Genomic DNA, 14,720 nt, shown 5'->3' with positions numbered 1-14,720 from the left:
AAGAGCTATGAGCACTTCTTCTTCTTCTTCTTCTTCTTCTTTGATACTGTGAAATGCATCTCTTCTACTACGAGCTCTTTCCTTTCCATATTTTGCGAGGAGGTAGTATGGACCAAAACAAGATAAAATATTTAGTAAACATGGGCTCTAAAATGAACATCTTCAGAACAAATGCTCATAATGTTTAAGATATGTGATTTGGCAAATCTTCTACAACAAAAACCGTAGGTTTTGTCATGACGCTCCTTGGGTTAGTTTGGAGACAGTACATGGTCTTTGTGTGGCACATTCTGTATGTCACCATCATGGATGTGGTTCACTCTTGATTTTCATTTTCAGCAATTTTTCAAGCATTACAATAAAAATAATAGCCATTGAAATGAAAGAATCTAGAAAGGAATTTTAGTCTGTAACATGCCAGGTACTTTTCATTATATGTTACAAGAGATGCCCTGGTTTAACAAAAACACATTAGATTACATGTTGTTGAAATACTTCTGTAATGCTTGTACTTCAGAACTTCATTATATTAGAAAAGATGGGCAGGTCAGTTCTTACACTATGCCACCAAAAGCATCCGGACACCTGCCTGAAAAATAACTTGCAAGTTAGTGGCACCCTCCGTCAGTAATGCTGGAATTTGATATGGTGTTGGTCTTGATGACAGCTTCCACTCTCGCAGACATATGTTCAATCTTCTTGGGGAATGGCAGCCAATTCTTCACGGAGTGCTGCACAGAGGAGAGGTATCAATGTTGGTTGGTGAGGCCTGGTATGAAGTCGGCATTCCAGAACATCTCAAAGGTGTTCTATAGGACTCAGGTCAGGATTCTGTGCACGCCAGTCCATTACAGGGATGTTATTTTCATGCAACCACTCTGCCACAGACCGTACATTATGAACAGGTGCTCAATCGTGTTAAAAGATGCAGTTGCTCTTCAACAGTGGGAAGCAAGAAGGTGCTTAAAATATCAATGTAGGCCTGTGCTGTGATAGGGCCATGCAAAACAACAAGGGGTGCAAGCTCCCTCCATGAAAAACACACGCACGCGACCACGCATGCACACTCCGCTGCTCGACTGGCTGCGGTTCACTTCGTTACCATCGTTCGCGCACGCCAACGCCACTAGCTCAACACCATGTCCGGACACAGAAAGGGATGCAAGCTGGCTGCCATGGCCAAGCTCCTGCTCACACTGGCGGGAAATGGGCACATCACCAGGATGTGCAAGGACGCAGTCGCATGTCTGAAGTGCGCCAACGTGCACGACACGCGTGCCTGTGATAAACCGTAACACGTCATGTCCACGTGCGTGAACTGCGGTGGCACGCACGCTGTGCATACCTAAAGAAGACACAGGCCGCCGCAAGAAAAGCGGCACATAAGGAAGAGGTTGTGGCCCCACAATCCCGCTCTACAGGGGGAAAACGAACGCGGCAACAAGAAGTTGGCTAGACTGGAGTCCCGCCCAGCGGCAGAGAGGGCAGCCACGCAGAAGTAGCTCATCACTGTTCACCGACAGCTTCAACAGCTGCAAGAGGAACTCAGGTTGGTGATGAAGAAGACACCCGCCCCCAACGCCACCTCCACGGTGGGTCGACAAGCAGGGATGGACGCGGTGACCCAGATGGATGGTCCGCCGCGAACGGACGTGGCGACTCAAACGGACATCGCCCTGGAACCTGTAGCAATACAGGAGACCGGGGAGATGCCCATGGACGTGGCACCGTCCTCCCCTTCCCCAACTCCCAACGGGGAGGTAAAACACCAGGGGAAACACGAAGAAGAGGCTGGGAAACTGCGCACCAATGTCATCCCATTCCCTGACAGCACCAGCATGCCAGTGGTGCTGAAGAAGATCACCACCATGCTGCGGGATGGGTGCTTCAATGCGCAGAAAAACCCATACCTCATTGCCCAGGTCGAAGGGGAGTAGAAGCCTTCACTACCACATAGGCCGCTAGATCTCTGTGGTGGACACCAGGCAATAATGCTCGAATTCGCCGCGAGGAAGGATCTGGACGTCATCAAGGCGGACCCCATCTTTACGCCATGCGACTGGAACTACATCCTGGAAGACGCAGTTGTGCGGCTGAGGAAGGAGGTTCGCGACAGCGAGAGGTAGCTGACAGCAGAGCTCAAGGCAGCAATTCAACAAGTCACGCGCGAGGGGAAGAAAACCCAAAAGAACAAAGTCCACCGCTAGCATGTTCGCATGCCAGCTGTCAAGAGTAATCGACGAACTGCGCCAGCACACATCTTCAAGACAGGAAACACCTTCACACACCCCACAAGGAATAGGAGGCAAGGCTGAACAAGCTAGAACTCCACCCCCCTTGGGCCAAGGATGAGGCCCGTCAGTACATCAGCATCAGCATCAGCATCATGAAAAACACAACCACACCATAACACCACCACATCCAAATTTTGCTGTTGGCACTAAACCCACCGGCAGATGACATTTATTGGACAATCGCCAAACCCACATCCTACTATCGGATCGCCACATTGTGTACCGTGATTCATCACTTCACACAATATTTTTCCACTGTTCAGTTGTCCAATGTTTATGCTCCTTACAACAAGCGAGGTGTCATTTGGCATTTACCGGCATGATATGTGGCTTATGAGCAGCTGCTTGGCCATGAAATCAAAGTTTTCTCACCTCCCACCTAACTGTCATAGTACTTGCAGTGGATCCTGATGCAGTTTTGAATTCCTATGCGATGGTCTGCATATATGTCTGTCTATTACACATTACCGACCCTCTTCAACTGTTGGTGGTCTGTCAGCCAACAGACGAGGTCGGCCTGTACGCTTTTGTGCTGTGCTGTACATGTCCCTTCACGTTTCCACTTCACTATCACATCATAAACAGTGGACCTAGGGATGGTTAGAAGTGTGGGAATCTCATGTACAGACGTATGACAAAAGTGACACCCAATCACCTGACCATGTTCGAAGTCCATGAGTTCCGCGGGGCATCCCATTCTGCTCTCTCATGATGTCTAATGACTAGTGAGGTTGCTGATATGGAGTACCTGTCAGTAGGTGGCAGCATAATGCACCTAATATGAAAAACTTAGTTTTTTGGGGGTGTCCGGATACTTTTGATCACATACTGTACCTGCAAGAGATGCAAATCCTGTTACAGTTAACTGAAACATGAACTAAAAACTCTTTCTTCAGGTGAGAAAGAAGAAAACCCTCTGTCCTTGAGGGTAGAGCACATTGCTACAATTTTGGGATTACCAAATTACTTTATAGTGGGTAGCATATTGCTTCTTCACTGGGCCGATTCAATAACTAATGTCATCCTTACACTGGGCAAAGGCTGCTTGGGATACTTGTTGTGTTGAAAAGATCCCACCATGAAGGAGTAGAATGTGGAATGTATTAGAAGTGGGCAGACATTATAAATCTGCTTCTGAAAGATGCTTCTGAAGATGAAAATTTCATAGCCTGACATGATGACAGTGCTAATATAAATGTGACATTTTGATTTTTGTTATGGTTCAAATGGCTCTGAGCACTATGGGACTCAACTGCTGTGGTCATTAGTCCCCTAGAACTTAGAACTACTTAAACCTAACTAACCTAAGGACATCACACACATCCATGCCCGAGGCAGGATTCGAACCTGTGACCGTAGCGGTCGTGCGGTTCCAGACTGTAGCGCCTTTAACCGCTCGGCCACTCCGGCCGGCGATTTTTGTTATGTTGGTACATGTTAGACAATAATTTAATCCACAGTGAACTTGATCAGCAGGATATTTTTATAGCTATTTTTAAAGTACTTATACTGTACATGTTTGTTGCATGGTGCTGAATACATTGTACAAGTTTTAGTCATTCCCTTTCCTGTTCTGCTCAGAAATGAAGTGACGGAAAAATGGCTTTCTGTATGCATCCAAATGAGCCTTAATTTCTCTGACCTTGTCTTTGAAATTGTTATACAAAATGTATGTTGGTGACAGTAGGATCATTCTGCAGACTGCTGAAAATACAGGTTGTCTAAACTTTATCAAGAGTATTTCCCAAAAAGTACAAATTCCTATTTCAGTTCAAGAAGCATTTCTGCAACACATGGGTGTTGATTAAATCTCCTAGTAACAAATCTACCAGTACGCCTCTGAACTGATGGAGTGTAACTCTTGGGACATCATCTTTTGTCAGATTACCTGGTGGGGATCCCATACACTCGAGAAAAACTCAAGAATGAGACATACGAGTGTTCTGTGCATGGTCTCCTTTATAGGATTGTCTCAATAAACCGAAGTTGACCATTCACCTTCCCTGCAACTGACCTTACATGTTCGTTTCAATTTATGCTGCTCTGCAGTGTAACACCTAGATATTTAATCAAGGTGACCATATGAAGCAACACATCATAAATACTGTATCTGAACATTGCAGGATTTTTTTAACTATTCATCTGCATTAACTTAATTTTTTCCACATCTAGACCAAGCTTCCATTCATAATGTTAAATAGAAATTCTATTCAAGTCACTCTGCATTCTCCTACAGTAACTCAAGGACAATATTTCACAAGCAGTAAGGCACCATCAACAGAAATATCCAGGTTGCTGCTCCCCCAACCATCAGATGGTTTATGTATACAGAGTACAAGAGTTCTCTTTGTCTTAGATGAATACTCACTGTCCAGGACAAGACACTGGGTGCTATTACTGAAAAAATTCTTTGAGCCACACAGATATCTGAAAACCCATTACCTATGCTCAGACATTAGTTAACAGTGTACAGTGCAGCACTGTGTCAAACGCTTTCTGCAAATCTAGGAATATGGAATCCATCAGTTATCTTTCATCCATGATTCACAGTACTAAGTGCAAGAAAGGGGTAAGCTAAGTTTCACATGAACAGTGCTTTCTAAATACTTGTGATTTGTGGATAGAAGCTTTCCTCTCTTAAGAAAACTTTGTTATATTCGAACTTAGAATATGCTCAAGAATTCTGCAGAAAACTGACACAAGGATAGTAGGCTGTAATTATGTGGGTCCATTCTTTTACCCTTCATTATACAGAGCCATCTGTACTTTTTTTCCAATCACTTGGGACTTTCATCTTGATGAGAGAATTATGATAAACACAAGCTAAGTATGGAGTCAATAGCGAAGAGTAAAACCAAATTTGGAGTCCACCTGGATCCAGTGCCATATTCAACTCTTTCAGCTGCTTTTAAACAACAAGGATGCCCTCTATATGGGAGTTTGTGAAGTAATCAAAGGATGGTATATCTACAATTCTCCTGTACGAATGATTTATAAACATGAAATTTAAAACTTCAGATTTCTTTTTGTTACCGTGATCTTTCATTAACGTCTCATAAAGGAAGTTGTTACATGCTTTGTGTACCAATCTTTTTACAGATGTGTGAATGTTTACTAAAGTTTATCTATTGACATTTCTGCATTCTTTTTTGAGTGCAGAAATCTCTTTTTCTTCTCAGCTTTTTCTGCATTTTGTTACTAAATCACAGTGAGCATTTTCCATCCTCAAACCACTTACTTGACACATACTTTTCCAGAGCCTGAATTACAGTCAGTTTAAACATTGGTTATAATTCCTCTATTCCATCGCACTGGCACTAGAAAGTGTCCACTCACTGTCTAAGTAGGATACTAACAACTGCTTGTCTGATCTTTACAGCATTAAATCTCTCCAAGCCTTCTCAATGGGTTTGTTAACTTTAGTAGTCATCATGGCTACAATGAATCGTGATTGCTAATCCTTCTCGCTATACTGACACTTTTGAGAAGGTCACCCTGTTTGTAGTTATGAGGTCTAAAATATTTCCGTTCCATGTGGGTCGTTGTCCATGGCAGCTTTTAGAGAAAGTGTTCAGAACAACTTCACAAGACTGTCTGCTGTCCATATCACATGCAACAATATCCCAGTATGTATTTGGTAGGTTAACATTGAATCTAACTAATTTTGCTTGATTTTGGGGGGAGGGGACTAACTCTGTGCTGCCGAAAGCAGACATTCTTCGAGTGATTCTACAACTAGTTCAGTGGAATTCGTCGCTGGTAGGACAATTACTCGTGTCCAGATAACTTTGCAGTCAGACTCAACCTTGACCTTGATATAGAAAATATTTTTGTTGAGTGTAATGAACCCTCTCCCTCCTACAATCTCTAATGTGTCTTTTAGATACACATTCCATGCTTCATTAAATAGTTCAAATCTTTCTACTTTAGATTTCATCCAGCTGTTGGTTCCAAGTATAATTTGAACATGACAGCTTTCCTGGAGGGCTATAAATTCAAGTACTTTGTTACAAAGTCTTTGGAAATTTAATATTAAAATCTTATAAATGATCTGATTTTGCTCTCTGTCTCTTGATTGGTGAGTGTTTATACAAGGAACATTAGCTATCTGTTTCTTCTTGTCAGAGCACCCCAATTTACCTCTACAATCCTCTGCCCCATAATGCATGTCCAGATATCTACAGTCGAGACTATCACAGAATCGATGGAGCCTCTGGCTGAGATCCCCCAATTGGCTTAAACCCAAGGATCCCAGTCAAGTAACTCAGGGTATGACACTGCAAATCATAAGCTCTGCTTGCACCCTGTGAGTAAGGCCAGCACTCTTCAACATTCCTACCAGCCTCCTGCAGGAACTGAGGATAGCCTCAGGACCCAAATAACAGAAGTCATTGGTGTCGACATTACAACTGCACCCTGCACCCTTGATAGCTGCAGGCTTGCCAACAAAAACTCATGCAAAGTTGATGAATGTTTACAAGAAGTCTAGTTCTTCAGTTTCAACAACTGAACCAGTAGTAGGTGAACTCATAAGTGCTGTACCCCTCTTGAAGAAGATCCACAAGGTGGACTTTCCACAATTGCAGCCAGATGAGACATAATAGAAAGGAGAGTATGGTAAATTACATGATGAATTAACTGTGTGCAAGGATTTTGCTTCCGTTGCTTCCATTTGGAAAGTTTGTGAAAGAAATGGCTCTGAGCACTATGGGACACAACTTCTGAGGTCATTAGTCCCCTAGAACTTAGAACTAGTTAAACCTAACTAACCTAAGGACATCACACACATCCATGCCCGAGGCAGGATTCGAACTTGCGACCGTAGCAGTCACGTGGTTCCGGACTGAGCGCCTAGAACCGCTAGACCACCGCAGCCGGCTTTGTGAAAGAAGCCAACTGATTTTTGTAAACTGACCAATGTCTTGAATGGGGTGTGGGCCTGCAAATTCATGCCAGAAATGAATCCTGAAGCGCAAAAGTGGTTGGAAATTGATGTGCTGTAACATAAATGGCAAACCAATTTCATATATGATTGTTGGAACTTCATTAACATAATTTCATATGTCAATATCTTGTAAATTTGTAACTACAGTGGTTTCCTAGAATTTTTCCAGTTTTGGCAGCAAGTGACCACTGGTAGCTATGGCTCTTTTTGATGTAGCAGCTTACATTTGCTACTGGAAAGAGTATTTAAAGCTGCTGAAAGGTGTTCTCTTTACTTATTACTTCGCAAATGATACAAAATTAACTGTTGAATGCTACTGAAGTCTTCTAAACCAACTCGGTTAAAAATATATGAAAGCAGAACTTGATTGATTGACGAGAGAGAGAGAGAGAGAGAGAGAGAGAGAGAGAGAGAGAGAGAGAGAGAGAGTTATCAAAAAGTAATAAGAAGTTTTGTTTTTCTTAAAGCATATTTATTTATTCACATTAACATCAAGTTTGTCCCCTTCAAAGTAACTGCCTCAGATACAATATACTTGGGCCAGCACTTTTACCAATCTTAAAAGCACTTCTGGAGATTACTTTTCATTGTGATGTTCAGCTTCTACAGCAATTCTATTTTTATCTCATCAATGATGGCAAAACAACATCCTTTCATGGTTCCTTTCAGTCCCAGAATAGAAAGAGATTGCAGAGGGCCTTGTCCGGTGAACATGGTGGCTGAGGCAACATAATGGCTTTATTTTTCACCAAAGAATCACACACAAGCATTGAGGTATGAGTGAGAGCATTATTGCGATGCAATTTCTGTGACTGGTCTTCCCAAAATTCTGGTCATCCTCTTCTGACTGCTTCATGCAAACAGCGCATAACTTCCAGATAGTAATCCTTATTGACCATACACTCATAAGGCAGGAACTCATGATACACTGCCCTGTTGTAAATGAGGAAAACAGTGGGAAGAACCTTCACATGTGATCGAACCAGTCAAACTTTTTTTGTCTTGGCTCTTCAGGCCGTTTACATTGGAACGAGTGGGCATTCGTTTCAATGTCATACACGTATACCCATGTTTCATCATCTGTTATAACCTTCTTTAAAAGTTCTGGAACATTATCGACTTCATTCAGTAATTCCTGAGCGACATCATTTTTGGATGAAATTCATCAATTTTGGAACAAACTTTACTGCTACATATTTCATGCCCAAAACATCTGAAAAAAATAGCTTCCATGAGCCAAACGATGTGCAACCTCTCCGATGGTGATTTTCCAGAACCATTTTCTTTACTTCATCCACACTGTCGTCAGCAATAGATGTGCTAGGGCATCCAGGGCAGTCGTCATCTTCAACAATTAAACAGTTTTGGAACAAACTTTACTGCTACATATTTCAGGCCCAAAACATCTGAAAAAAATTGCTTGTATGAGCCAAACCGTATGCTAATATTGTCAGCAACCTCTCTGATGGTGATTTTCCAGAACCATTTTCTTTACTTCATCCACACTATCGTCAGCAATAGATATGCTAGGGCATCCAGGGCGGTCGTCATCTTCAACGTCTTCGCGAACCTCTTTGAAATGTCTGCACCACTTGTAAAGTCTTGTCTCACTCAAAGTAGATTTGCCAAAAGCCCCAGTCAACATTTTGAATGCCACACTGCAATTTATTCCATTTTTCAAGTGAAATTTAATGCATACTCTTTGTTCCATCTTTATTGAAATTAAGAATTCACTGAGCACTCGAAAACATATACGACCTCTTCAGCTGTCAACAAACTAAATATACAAATCAGCTGAAAATGAAAACATACATCAGGAACTCATGATCCAAGATTATAAAAAGAACTGAAAACTGAATGTATAAAGTCCGTAAAATTAAAAAAGATCCAGTTTAAAAGACATTGAGAAATTTGAAGTACAAGTGATAGTTTCCAACATATGTCATCATCACCAGATTTGGTACCATCTGATTTAAACCTACTGCCAAATCAATAGAAATTTGTGGCTGGGAAATGTTTTGAGACCAACAGAGGGACTAACAGCAAAATATGCGTATACTGTATTGCATTCCTTAGACAGATGCACATCCAAGGATGACATCTACAGACTGGAAAATTTTCAAGTGTACTGACCTACAAGCGCACTGCATCAAAAAAATAACCATTTTTACCTAAAAACAGCCCCTCATTAACAACCAAGAATAATTATTTATAGTCTTTATGCTTTATTACATTAGAAATGATGATATAAAATTAACATGAAGGTTTATACCTAAGGAAAGGCCTTTAGTTTTACTATTAAACCACCCTCAAACTGCTTTCTTAACATTGATTTCGATTTACACACACACACACACACACACACACACACACACACACACACACAGAGAGAGAGAGAGAGAGAGAGAGAGAGAGAGAGAGAGAGAGAGTTTGGGAGGGAGTTATGTTAAACAATTGAATTTCAGTATACTCATAGACACAAAAAATAACCTTTTACTTTGGAATCATGTTGCTTATCATAACACTATATAATACCAATATATTATTTCATTTAATATTTAGGTTGTTCCTTATTATCAGTAACAATTTTGATGTAATAATTATTACACAGATTAGAAAAATATATGATAAGCATTGCAGCTGACTAACTTTTTTGTACTATACGCTTCATTTCAACTGGACAAATGTTTTTATTTCACATCTTTTTCTTCTTGGTTTTTCAGATCCATGACATCATTCTCAGACCTGCTGGAGAAGAAGGCTTTTGAAGACATAAATTAAGAACAGAAGTCTATTTATAATGATATACCATGGTTTTGTTACAACCTTTGAACTCACGAAACTAATAAAGTGGTAGCATATGACTGTTGCATAATGTTGAATTACTAATATTTTCCAATAACTTGTTATGTGTGCTAATAATTAGCTTGAAATAAAAGTTTATTAAACAGAATTATACTACATCAATTAAATTTTTTTCAATGAATAGCAAAAGTGTAAAAAGGATTTGACTGACAGCAGAACATTCATCTGCTCATTTCACACTGGACATTAAACCACTGTCATAGTGTTGCTTCGTTAGTAAATGAAATGTGGAAAGTAATTTATTAGAATCAATTCAGTTCCATAGATTGATTTGAAACCTTGTAATTGAAACACCAATAATGACTAGAAAAAAAAATTGTTTTAACTTGGATTTGTAGATTTCCAAACACAACAAGATACTGTTAATAAAATATGTTGAACTCCATTTAATAAAAATGTGCAGTATGTAAAATAACTTCCAACACTTTGAAAAATGAAAAGGAAAAACTTATTATTATCAAATATATACTCTGTAGACGAGGCAAACACAGTGTGTCACGTTTAATGAAAGCTCAGTGTATGGAGAGAAAGGAGTCACTGAAGGAAATGAGAGAGTAGCATATGGTAATTATTGTAACAGTAGGCAAAAGAATTGTACAAAGTTGAATAAGTACTAATACTACTTGTACTACCCATAAATGGCCAGTTGGTAGAAAAACCCAGCAACAGCACTACACTCAATGACCACATCTCCCACATCCACTTAAAGTGCAGTTAAAAGTGAGAATTACAATGAACTATAGCAGACAGACAGGAAGACACACACATCTGTGTATTGTTGGATCCACTTGTGAAATCACTATGATAGTTTGAGGGAGCAGCATTTCATCAGTCAGATGGTAGAAATGTGCTGGAGACATCGATCTTTATGTTGTTGGAGCTTCATTTTGCTTTCTGGATTGCCACTGCACTGTCTCCTTTGGTGATATTTTCAGTAATCCATATTTCACTCAACTTCCTCAATTTTTGCTGCTATATCTCCATCTTCGGACAGTGACATCGATAGCCTGGATCACTGCTGCACCTACTATTGTGAGATGGCATAGGAAGGCAGTCATGTGGGTGTAATTGAGGATGTCACATTGTCTAGTGGAGCTCATTCAGTTCAGAATGTGCTTTGCTTACAACTACCACAAACACTGTATTCCTCTATATCTGGCTGTGATTTTTGACACACGCTCTGGATATTTATTTGGACTGTTTACTTGGTGGCTGATTGGAGGCTGCTGGCATGAATATAGATCTTTTTGGTTAGTTCTTAGGCCAACTATTTATTCACAGCTTCTACATTAAGACATGGATTGGTTTTGCAAGCTATCATTGTATTTTGAACTATGTAAAAAGCAGTGTGAAAAATCACTTTTATTACACTGACACAAAGTGTTACATTCACTTCCAAAATTTTGTGGTTGTGGCTAATTTTTAAATGGTGATATATTCCATTGCATATATAGTTTCAGTACTGTACCCCACTATAGAAAGTTAACTGGGCTATTACAGCTGCTGAGACATTCATGTTCCTTTGAATATTCTACAAGGGTAAGACCAGATTGGCTAATGTTAAATTTATCACATACACAAAGCTTCTGCAAAAGGGGCATTTCACACATCATACTGTGAGCTAACCATTTTTATTGGTCCCTTTTACTTCTGTTCAGAGTTTTTTGTATCAAAAGAATTCTTTGACACACATACATTTTCACACAAGCACAACTTGCACACACTACTACTGTCTCTGACCACTGTGGCCAGACTGCAGACTTCAGTTAAACCTGATGGGAGAAGCAATTTGGCATGTTGGGGGAAGGAGGAAGCTGGGGGGAGGGTAGGGATGGGTGAAGGCTTAGCACTGCTTGTGGGAGCAGGAAGGGGGATGGTAGGGACTAGTGCTGGAGAGGGCGTAGGGTAGGGAATAAGTAGGTGAAGGGCAGGGGCTAGAGGCTGGAGGGGTGAGACGGCAAGGGGGGGGGGGGTTATGGGGACATAGGTTACGTTGCAGGAAGCGTTCCCACATGCACAAGTGAGAGAAGCTGGTGTTGGTAGGAAGGATACAGATGGTGCAGGCTGTGAAGCAGTCACTGATGTGAAGTACATTGTGTTGGGCTGCTTGTCCAGCAACTGGGTGAACTAGGCTATCACTTGGCCCCAGATTGTTGGAGCTCATTAGTTGCCATGCCCAAGTATAAAGCAGTACAGTGTTTGCAGCTTAATTTGTAGCTCACACAACTGCTTGCAAAGGTAGTCCTGTCTCTGATGGGATAGAAGATGCCTCTGGCCGGACTGGAGTAGATGGTGGTGGTGGTGGTAGGATGTATGGGACAGGTTTTGCATCTAGGTCTACTGCAGGGATATGAGCAGCGAGGCAAAGGGTTGGGAGCAGGGGTAGAGTAGCAATGGACAAGGATATTGCATAGGTTCATTATGTGGTGGAATACCACTGAGAAGGGGTGGGAAGGATAGTGGATAGAATAGTGTACTTACCCGATTATAAAACAAGGTTTTTTCCCAAATGCGTCAATTCAAAAAATACAGGGTCATCTTATATTTGCAGATTAATTATTGGTGCTGAAGTTGACATTTTAATGTTGTTTAATAAAGTATATAAGTATTGGCTTTCCTTTACACATGAAGCTTTGGATATTGAGGACATGTGCAGATTTATTTTGAAGAATTCATAAGGGCAAGGTTGGGCAAACTATAATCACTTTCGAACAGGTTTGAGATCTGCTGGTACACTGAAATGCTCAATACAGTATTGAGTAATGACACTGCTCGAACAATCACATGACATTCGACTCACATGGCACTACCCGAGATACTTGAGAAACTATGAACTAGCCACTGCAACAATCTATTTCTCTGTTTAAAATTTGATGGTTTTGTAAAACAGGAGAAAATAGCACTAAATTCTATAATCTTAGAAACTGTTGTTATATTTTAACAGGTTTGTAATAAAAGTTCTCATACATGTATGGATACCATATAAAAACATTATTGCTACTTTTTAAGTAAATGTAACATTCAAAAGTGAAAATGTTGTCCTTCAAAAAAACATTACTTGATTCTGAATTCAGATCAATATTTAACTTGATTATGAGATAATGTAATGATTTACTAAGTGGGTTGCAAACGAGGAATTCGGCTGCTCTTCATGTATTAGAATATTGAGTAAAAATGTTACCAGCTTTTAATCAGCTTTAGAACATGAAGGTGACATTCAGATGAAATGAGCAGGAAAACTAATCCAGAATGAACTATTTAACAAATGAAATCATTCAGATTAAACTGGCTGTAATTGTTCTGAGAATACATCATAGCAGCAAGACCTGTCATGGAGATGGTACCAACAGACATCAGTAGATCACAGGATGAGTGAAAGTTCGAGAATCAGATAGAATCTAAATTTATGTATCTTTTGTTTATGTATTAGTTGCTGTTGTTACATATGATCTGCTGCTTCTGCAGTCCATGTTTCACACTTGCTCAAGCACAGCACTACAGAAGGGTTGGAGGGGTAAAAGTGATGTCTGCTTGGCTGAGAACTAGAGGAATGTGGGGAGGAGAGCAATATGTGGGCAGCAAATTATGTCATGTTACCAACCATGGGAATGTATACCACATACTTTGGCTTTTTAGGAGCATCCGCCACATTCAAACTGCAGTTTGCCTGAATCCATTTGTACGTGGAATTGAAATGACTTTAAAATTGTACAAATACTCAACAATAGTATTCATTTCTGCAGGAGATGGTAAAAGTCCAGATAGGGGCCAATGGCATACTTGTGTTTCTTGCTTACACTCTTGCTTTGCTCATCGTGACACGTGACAAAAACGAAAGGAGATGTGTCAGCTGCTAGTTCTACGCAGCCAATGAGAGAACAGAAGGCAGATAATATTCTGGAAGCAGGTGACATTGTAACATTATCACATCAGTACAGAAATGAAATCCGCTATGTATCCAATTAAAAATGGGTGTGTTCTCAGGTCCCACAGTAACCACAACTGCAGAAATCACAACATATTTGGAAAAGGAAGCCAAATATTTGTGACAATGAAGATATAAATTTCACAGCTGTGCCATTAGGATGATGATGATTATGATTTTAATTTTATTTCTTATAGTTTTATCAAAATGTAGACAACCAATACATGACATAAATTTAGTAAAGTATAAAGCTAACTTTTTAGACAGATACTTTACGTCAATAAAACAGTTTGTAATTTTAATTAGTCAAAATATGTTAAAAATAAACTTTTCTCAAGAAGCCTCAAAAAAAAAAAAAAGGGGGGGGGGGTCATCTTATACTCAGGTAAATACAGTATATGGTTTTACAAGACATAATATTTACTGTCACCATAATGGAGCCCTTCACTAGTTTTAAGTTTTACAACAACTTAACAAAGATAAATAAAGATACAAACATCTAATTATTTGGCAAAAAAAGCTGGTCATAACATCCATAGGACATCAAGATGTGGGTGACCACCTACACAAAAGGTACGGCTGTTGGATGTGTCATGTTACATCTACTCTTCAAAGACAGAGCATATATTAATATGGCTGAATATGACAATACATTTTCAGAGTAGAATTTTGAATGTCAACAGAAATGTTA

The 14,720-nt window shown here is 40.1% G+C and overlaps 1 protein-coding gene across 1 annotated transcript in view; it reads left to right on the top strand.

The window, feature by feature from the left end:
- The window catches only part of LOC126203006 (farnesol dehydrogenase-like), a 53,214-nt gene extending 43,116 nt beyond the window's left edge, over positions 1 to 10,098 (top strand). The window contains exon 6 of the mRNA XM_049937206.1: positions 9,963 to 10,098. Coding sequence (XP_049793163.1) covers positions 9,963 to 10,007 — 45 coding nt within the window. The 3' untranslated portion in view covers positions 10,008 to 10,098. The remainder of the gene's footprint in view (positions 1 to 9,962) is intronic.
- Positions 10,099 to 14,720: the final 4,622 nt, after the last annotated feature.

Source organism: Schistocerca nitens, chromosome 9, assembly GCF_023898315.1.
Source record: "Schistocerca nitens isolate TAMUIC-IGC-003100 chromosome 9, iqSchNite1.1, whole genome shotgun sequence".
Classification (NCBI taxonomy): domain Eukaryota; kingdom Metazoa; phylum Arthropoda; class Insecta; order Orthoptera; family Acrididae; genus Schistocerca; species Schistocerca nitens.
The sequence above is the reverse complement of the archived record's forward strand: the minus strand, read 5'-3'. Positions and strand labels throughout refer to the sequence as shown.